The 9,522-nt window shown below is 38.3% G+C and overlaps 1 protein-coding gene across 4 annotated transcripts in view; it reads right to left on the bottom strand.

Moving 5' to 3' along the window:
* Positions 1-962: 962 nt before the first annotated feature.
* The window catches only part of LOC134534253 (thyrotroph embryonic factor), a 207,966-nt gene continuing 199,406 nt past the window's right edge, over positions 963-9,522 (bottom strand). For 3 of the 4 annotated variants that reach the window (XM_063372546.1, XM_063372547.1, XM_063372544.1), the window contains exons 4-6: positions 6,582-6,685; positions 4,499-4,636; positions 963-2,974 (exon numbers count right to left, since the gene is read on the bottom strand). In XM_063372546.1, coding sequence (XP_063228616.1) covers positions 2,888-2,974; positions 4,499-4,636; positions 6,582-6,685 — 329 coding nt within the window. In that variant the 3' untranslated portion in view covers positions 963-2,887. The remainder of the gene's footprint in view (positions 2,975-4,498; positions 4,637-6,581; positions 6,686-9,522) is intronic. The other variant, XM_063372545.1, reaches the window with a different exon arrangement.

Here is a 9,522-nt window from a genome sequence, read left to right as displayed (position 1 = left end):
AGGCTGGTGTGTGGTACTGCATCTACGCACTGGACAGGTCGCAGTAACTGGTGTGCGGTACTGCATCTACGCACTGGACAGGTCGCAGTAACTGGTTTGCGGTACTGCATCTACGCACTGGACAGGTCGCAGTAACTGGTGTGCGGTACTGCATCTACGCACTCGACAGGTCGCAGTAACTGGTGTGCGGTACTGCATCTACGCACTCGACAGGCTGGTGTGTGGTACTGCATCTACGCACTGGACAGGTCGCAGTAACTGGTGTGCGGTACTGCATCTACGCACTGGACAGGTCGCAGTAACTGGTGTGCGGTACTGCATCTACGCACTGGACAGGTCGCAGTAACTGGTGTGCGGTACTGCATCTACGCATTCGACAGGTCGCAGTAACTAGTGTGTGGTACTGCATCTACGCACTGGACAGGTCGCAGTAACTGGTGTGCGGTACTGCATCTACGCACTGGACAGGTCGCAGTAACTGGTGTGCGGTACTGTATCTACGCACTCGACAGGTCGCAGTAACTGGTGTGCGGTACTGTATCTACGCACTCGACAGGTCGCAGTAACTAGTGTGCGGTACTGCATCTACGCACTCGACAGGTCACAGTAACTGGTGTGTGGTACTGCATCTACGCACTCGACAGGCTGGTGTCGGGTACTGCAGCTACGCACTCGACAGGTCGCAGTAACTGGTGTGCGGTACTGCACCAATGCACTCGACAGGTCGCGGTAACTAGTGTGTGGTACTGCATCAACACACTCCACAAGTTGCAGTTGAACCACCAGACACCCTCATCCTCTCTGCCAGAGTGGCCGTGCGTAGAAGGCAGAGTTTCCAGTCACAGTATAATCCGGGCTGTAGCTATCTTCTAGTTCCGCGCAATTGTGTTGTAGGCGTTACCAAGGATTTCACAGTGCTAAAAAGGATTTATAGTTCAAAAATAACTGCAAGACACCAAATAAATATTACTATAACATATACACATTTATTGTTTTATGTAGTTTACAGTTAATGCAAGAACAATATGTGTTGCAGACACAATCTACCTCGGCAACAAACATTTTTAAACACTTGTGGGTGAAGCGGCAGGTTTATGCCATGTTGACGTGTGGTGTTTCGTCTCGGTGTGGGACAGAGAAGTACAGCTGGGTTTGTGTTTTGTGTGTAACCACATATAAAAGTACAAATGCTTATTATTTATGTAAATAATCAATTCCAAAAAGCTGGAGAGGTTTCACTGACTGCATTAAATAGACTACAAATATTTATAGCATAAACACTGAACATACATTTTTCACAACAAAAAAAAAATCTAGCACATACCTACTTAGTATGACATGGTTTAACTTTTTCATTTCAGCATTAATGTTCTTGCATGCAAGATGACATCCTTATAAAATACTGAAAAGGATTCAGTTCCATTAAGCTAATTTTCTCATAAATACATATACAATATACAATGATTTATGTAAGTCTTACTCAAATTCTACAATTTGCACACAAAAAAAAAGGTGATGTTTATGTGAACCAAAGTGGAGTGCATAATCTACCTTAATTAATAAAGTACAATTTCTGTCTCATAAATAATTTCAAATCTCTGTGCACAGAAACTATCCACTTTATTTTGAACATTTTACACACATTTTGTGACATAACACAATATTTATGTGACAGTTTGCAAACACACATCTCAAATATTTTTTATGGAATAAACTAACCGTTGTTTACACTTTCAGCACACAGAAGTACTACAAGCGTAGTTTTTATGAGTACTAAGTCACAACATACATTGCTTGTTTCAAATTAAATATAACAAACTCTTTCCAATTCCAACACCAAGTTTTTCTTCCTCAGTTTATGTAAGCTGAAGTAGTTTGTTTAAATCTCAACTGACTTGCCTGGATATCTACATTCACCACGTATTACGGCATTACTTGGAACTACGCACATTGCATTACATACGGATGCTACATAGCAACAATCATCTACAAAAATGTCTACAGAGTACTACAGAATAATTTATCACTAACAGCACCTAGTAACATTCTAGTAAAAGTTAGTTAATGCTAAAGAAACCATAAAATGACCCTCATAGTATCCCTATTAGCAACAAAATTATGATTAAACAAGTTATTTACATCATTACACTTAAAAGTTCAAATACAAGACAACAGAAATAAACTTTTAAATTCTTCAAAAAAAAAAAAAGAATATTAACATACCTATATCAAAGTTTTTAAAAAAAAAAAATATTTGTTTATTATATGTAGGCTATAAACATGTGAATAAAAATAAAGAACCAAATTAATGTTATATTTTCAAAACAACTGTCCAAAAGTAAAAGTGCTGTAAAGAGCACAACACACACAGTGAAACTGAAGATCATTCATAAAACTTAGTCAATTTAAAATTTGGATTCATTACTGACTACCAATAAGAGAATTTGCAACAGAGATGGTTCTCGAGTTCCCAATGTTTTAGTTTTTTTTAGCGATTGTGCATAATATTTTTTTGTTAATAAAACAGTCTCCAAAGCTGCAATAAAATAGTTTTTAAAAAACCTACGCTCCATCTCATAGGTTCGATAAAAAATCCTTCCAAACTGCTACATGTTTTCCTTAAAAATAGTTTTCTTTTCATGTGGCTTATAAAAATATACTGTATAAATTAAAACATTTCTGGCGAGCACTTGGGTCGGATGCAATGTTTCCAGAGACAAGAGTGTGGAACAAACAGCCGGCGCCTCGCACTGTCGCTCGTTCGCGCTGGCGGCGACGCGGGCGGTGGCTCTCGCGAGGAGAGCGCGGCGGGGGGTGTGGGAGGGAGGGGGCGGGGAACGGAACAGAAATGCAAGGTGCGTTAGGGTGCGGGCACGGACGGACGCCGCTACACGTCTGTGAACTTGGAGAGCTTGTCCCGGAGCAGAAGATTCTCCTTCTTCAGTCGGTCCAGCTCCTGCCGCAGCCCCATGTTCTGCAACAGGGCGGGCGCCTCGTCGTGAATGTCCGGACGAGTGGTTGTGCGAAAGGTTCGTGTTAATTACCGACCGTAAATACAGAGTAAATGTTTCCCAATGATGTCCAACCCATGCTTACTGTACAATTCTCAACTAATAATTAGGGACACGAAAAATTCGCGGGCTCAATGACCTGCAGGATGAACTCCCATAGTTCTACGTACACTCGGTCAAATGCCACTCACTCGTTGGCTGCTGTCGTGTGAGACGTTCCAGCAGCCAGCAGCCTGTGATTCGATAAAGCTTTGGTCGGGTGATTCTCACTGGCCTAGCGTCATCCAGAGGTGAGTCGTGAGCCAATAGCAGAGGCAGCACTGAGGTATAACTATTTGTATTTTAGCCTATCGCGAAATGAATTTGCGAATTTTTCCGGTCTCTACTAATGATATTCTGTTTCTGCCTCGTGTGTTTTTGATCAATAATTATTTCAGGCCAATTTGTTACTGACTTCCGATGATCATTCCTCTCTTGACGACTGCACATAATTCCACTTGAACACAATGTTTTATTGCTTTCCCGACTGACAATAAAACACTTAGGCTGGTATTCCAAGACTCAAAAATAAGGGTTTGGGTGTTCAGTATGCTACACCTGTAACATAACCGTGTTTCTAGAGCACAAAACCACTCCCAAACCCTTACGGACGTTCGGGTAAGGTAGCAAATAATCACTGCCTTGTTGGGATACAACCCAGAATTGCTACGGTCAGGAAAATCTGGAAAAGTTACGGAAATCAAAATATTTCTGGAATCAATATACTACTTAGAAAACAACACACTTTCTCCCATGTTTTATTTCTCCTGTAATTTTATCTCTGTCACGTCGCAAACACGACAAACATGACTGCATTTAACAAATCACAATAGACCTTATCATGTGTCCCATGATTCCCACTAATCGATAAGCACATTCCGTAAGAACCACTCAACAGTGACACAGAAGCGGAGACGGATGAACGAAGACGGCTCTCATGGAACAGAGTATCTACAATGGCACGTGTGAGAAGACGCATCCATCGGGATTAGTTGGCAGTGATAATCTCTTCTCTTTACGTTACTCCGTGCGACCATTAAAAGCTGTCTCTTTGTCCATGGTGGGAGTCATGTTTTAAGTTAAAAATACATTAAAATTTGTTTCAAGTACCTAGTAAAATATCTGTGTACGACCAGTATTCTATCATTACCTTGTGTTTCATCTTAATTTTAAACATTGTTATGATTGTGTTTGTCAGAAAATTTAGTTTTCAAACCATTTCATAGGCGGTTATGTTTCCATGAAATTGGCAGCAAGTAGCGAAACAGAAATATCATGTATTTTCCATGTCGTTGCGGACGGGGCCTGAATATTTCCCTGGATGAAACGTAATGGCATGAAGGTGCGACGCCCCAACATGGCAGTCAACTGCCCTCACGCTGCTGTCCAGCCGTCGGGCACACCAGCAGGTGACAGAGTCCTCGCCAGGGCTCACCCAGGACACTCACCTCTTTCTCCAGAAAGCCCGCCCTCAGGGCGATCTGGTTCTCTTTAATGCGACGCGCGTCTCGAGAGCGCTTGGCCGCCATGTTGTTTTTGCGTCTGCGAGCCCAGTACTTCTCGTCTTTCAAGTCATCTGGAACAAACTGCAGCAAAACCAAAATACTAAGAAATTCGTAACCACGTAACTGGTCATTGCATTTATAACAAAAAAAATAGTGAGTGAGTCTTTCGGATGTGAAAACATCTAACCTTGGCAATGAGCAAATTCGTGTTTTCTCTGTTACAGATAAAATTGTAATGCGAAACTAACACAACAATTGTAATGAAGATTCCTTAGAATAATTCTGATAGTGATCAATATTATAAAAGTACTCATTTTAGGGAAAACATAGAAAAAAAAAATCCCCTTTATAAAACTACAATTCTATTTAACAAGATGGTACTATTGATTTTTCTGGGATAGCCTAACAACATTGCACCAGAAATGCAATGAAATAAGTGGTCATTACACAACAGAAATTGTAACAGGTTGAAAGTCCAATGTGCATGCATGCAAAAACTGTGTAGCCACAAGCCAAAGTCATCAACATGGCGGACCCATGTGTGGCTACATGTACCCGTGCATGTTTTGCGAACATCGGGGAATGTACTTTGTGGTGGTGAAATTATCCTGGACTACATTTTATCTTGAATAGTCATAACACAATACAATCACGACTTTAAAAATATACTTATAATTTATGAGCCAGAAAAATTATGTTGGGACAAACATGATGTCAAAGATATTTAACTCTATTTGATTCTCTAAACATTAAGAATGTGGTATTATCTTTTAAGAATTTTTCAAACTTAAGAGTTGCAGGTCATTAGTTACATTAAACAAAATTAACCTGAATCACTTTTCAAAACACATATTATAACATTAATTATATGTATGTATATTTGTTTTTACTCAAACGACAGAAATCAGTCTGTAAATACTTCCTACAAATAAACAACCTTATTGAGCTGTTTCAAAAAGGAAGATTTAAAAGTAAAAATTTAACCAGAAAATTATATTTTTCAACATGACATCGAATATATGTAGGCTAACAGTTTCGTGTTTCTGTACTGATTAACAAACGCTGCACTATCTTTACATTTCAATAGTATTAACTAAGGCTTGTCAAAATTGTAATGCCAGAATTTTAACATATCTTATAAGTAGTCATTGTTTTTTTTATGACTATAACATAAAGTATTAAAATATAGTTGTTATGTTTGGTATATACCATTATATTTACGAACGTGACTACATGCTGGTTTACGTTGCTAAACATGGATCCACCATCCATTTTCACTAAATTACTCCTACCAAATGCTGTATACCAGGATCTAAGATGTTTACACATCAAAAATATTGAATGATAAGCACTTATTTTGCATAGGTTTTTTTTATTAAGTACAATAGATACCGACAGATCGTTTTAGAGAGGAATGAACGGAAATAAAAGGTTCCATTTAAAGAAAATACTGAGATCTGTTTCAGCAACTGGTTATAGTCTAAAGGCTAGTGATAGTAAATGTGGTGTCCATCAATGACTTGGGGTTGTTCGTCCGTGCTGCCCACAGCAGTTGGGTGACAGCACAATGAAACACCCTGACTTCAATACGAGATACCTGATGCAACCTGATACAATCCCAAACAGGATCCCAGGTGTGCAAATCAAGCGGACTTTGCCCTTCAAACAAAGCAAGCTTCAAACACGCAGATTTCTGTAACGCTAATACGTAGAGACCTGCAAAATTTGCAGTTTCGATGGCCTTCAGGATAGACTGCACATACCCCTGTACACTCGGGCAAATAACGCAAGTTCATTGGCTGCCGACTTGTAAGTCGTCTCAGCTGGTTTGCCTGTGATTCGATCCTTCTTTGGTTGAGGGTTTATAACTGGTTGAGATTCGTCCAGATGAACAGTAAGCCAATAGCAAAATTATCTAAGAGGTATATGTGTTTGAATTCTAGCCTATCACCGAATGAATCCGCAAATTTTGCAGCTCTACTAATACGACCCTAGTCTGTGGGTTGAGAAGGCATTGTGGTCTCACCTGCTTCCTGGACTTCTTGATCATTGGTTGAGGCTTTAGCTCCTCATCTGAAAAAGCACGTGTTCGAGGGTCAAAATCACGACCTGAAGAAGCCAGTGACAGGGCTGCAAGATATAAATAAACACTTTATAAGTAGCGCTTGGCAGGAATGTTGCCCGCATCAGGTCAAACACAATCAAGCACTAACACCAGCTGTCCTCTGCATCTGAAAAGAACAAGAGATAATTATGAAGAATAGAGTAAGCAATACATTATCATCAAGTCAATGTCGGAGAGGCGTTACAGACAAAATGATACCTCCCTGCTGAGCTAAAGTGTAAACTTACGGGTGGAGGGGGAAATGATGGCAGTAATGCACTTTGGATAATGTCTGTGATCAGTGCAGGCACCTGCATTTCTTCATATAGAGGAGCATTTTAGCTGATAAAATGGTAACTTTCTTTTTCTGCAAGTTTCACTTAAATTAATTTACCTGTCAGGCACTTATTACAAATGTGCTTAAAGATTTGAAAAATTCGTTAACTTCTCATTTGCTGTAGCTATTTCAGGTTATATGATAGTGTTATTGAGGCACTTGGCAGACAATAATTGAAATAAATATCTGAGTGGAAGTTTGCTAGTCTGTCTCAAGATAGCTTTCTGGCTATCACATCATGCAACAAATTTATAACAAGGCTTCTTATCTACACATGCATGATTTATGCAACATTTTTAACAGAACAACTTGTTATAAAATTTTTTATTGACTGAATAGGTACTTTCATAATGCCCCTATGGGACATTAATTATTGGAAAGTCAATGTGTACTAATGGTAGCTGTCACAGATGCTGCACAAAAAAATTTAAAACAGGGAAAATTTTGAGGATGCTCTTAAAAAATTGTAAAATGTTGGCAATGAAATTAAATTCCTAATATAACATTTAGCACACACTTAAATTATTTAATCATTTGCTGTAATCATTGGCATTGTCGTAAACCTGTTATAGCTTTATTTTGCCATGTTGGATATTACATTGTTAAATAACAGGTTTTTTTTTTACTGTGGGCCAATTTTCAAAATTATTACCTGTTGCAATATAATACTTCCTTGATTTAATGTGTTATAATCGAACATGACTACACAATGATGTCAGTTTTTTCTTTTGCTTTAAGTTAAGTGTTCACAGACCGGCCGCATCATGAATATACCGATGATGATTGCTTGATTGACCTGGAGGGCTAGGGCGAACTAGGCTTAGGGGAAACTGCAGTGGCTCACCGTTGCCTTCTGCAGTACAGAGGAGGAGCCCAGCCCTGAACCCGGGAAGGAAACTGTTCACAAGCAGAGATGTAACGAGAGGCAGGCAGGCGAGGTGTGTCCGGGGGGGGGGGGGGGGGGGGGGGGGGGGGGGTGTTTTTTTTCTAAACTGTAGATGTTTACTTGAATGTCATAGCGTTCATATGCTGGAGGGCACATGAACTGAATTATTTGTATTGAAAGATACACACATGTATATAGTCAAATATTTAAAAACTGGTATTTTTGATGTACTATCCAACTTGCAATGTATTAAAAATGAAATGACTGCAAATAAATATATTTATTTACCATCTAACTTGAACCAAATTTTTTTTTGAAAAAATATGGAATTTATGTGTGGTGGTGATATGAGGTGTTATCGGGAAGTGTTTTGGTTTGGAATAAAAAGGGAATTGGGGTGCGCCAAGATGAGTTATTGTTTGGTTGGAAACTAGTCTAGTTCCCGACCGGGAATTGAACCCGGAACCTCTGGCTCATCAGTCGGGAGCTCTAGTCCCTGGTGGACTGGAGCTCTAGTCCCTGGTGGACTGGACCTCCTTACTGCAGAGACAATACTCTCACTTGTCTGTTATTAAAAGTAACTAATCTTGTTAAATCTTTCTCCGTCTCGTGAGAAGTAATAGCTCACTTTATCTGTATGCCACAATGAGTATTGATCTGTATTATTTTATTTTTAAAGTAAAAATACTCTTATTATATAGGTACTCACTCTTATAAAACTAGGAAAGATAATAATTTACCCGAAACTTGTTTGAAGATGGTGCTGAGAAAGCCTTGCTTTTAGCCGTATGGTTTTATATAAAATTGTCAAATAATTTAATTTTTCATGATTTCACTTGAGATGATTTTCTGGTACATGTGTGTTATAAATTATGCTCGATTTACGCATTAACAAATCATGCAGAGCAGACAGTGAAAATCTGAACAGCCAATCAGTGTGTTCGTAATATAATTCGCCAAAATATTGAACTCACTGTAATTTGTGTGGTGAAAGAAACCATAAGGTTGATTATTCCAGGTTTATTTAGTTGCAGGAGTATTATTTAAATAGATGCAAAAAATTATTTAATGCATAAAATAGTATTCAAAAACAGTTGAATGTAACATTTTAAAACAAATTTTAATGTTACAATATACAAATAAGAAATAGTTTAAAAATGATGTGATAGGTTATGCAAAACATCTGGACACACGTTTCACGATTTTGTTAAAATATTATTATGAACCTATCTTATTTTTGACATACATCATTCATTTAATCTATTATGCCTATTATTTTATTGGTTATTATTCATTTAATCTATTATCTATTTTCTTGAATTGTATTTTTTTTAGGTTATAATGAGTTAAACAATAAAAAAAAATTATTTCAATAAAAATGTGTGCTTGTTTGAACTAGAACATTTGCTTATAGTATATTCCAAGCAGTCTGAAAATATTGAAATCAACTTCTGAAAGTCATTTCTACCAACAGCTGCACAAAATTCAACTTAGGTTTTTTAGATAAAATTTTAACATTCGTTGGTTCTCTTCTCTTCGTCTGCTCTGAATTTCTGTGTACAAATAATCATGCTGAGTTTATGCTAAGCTGACTTATTCCCTAGCCTTATGTTTGAAGATTGTGCAATATTCAAGTACAT

The sequence above is a fragment of the Bacillus rossius genome, chromosome 7, assembly GCF_032445375.1.
Source record: "Bacillus rossius redtenbacheri isolate Brsri chromosome 7, Brsri_v3, whole genome shotgun sequence".
NCBI lineage: Eukaryota > Metazoa > Arthropoda > Insecta > Phasmatodea > Bacillidae > Bacillus > Bacillus rossius.
This window is presented reverse-complemented; position numbering and strand designations above follow the sequence as displayed.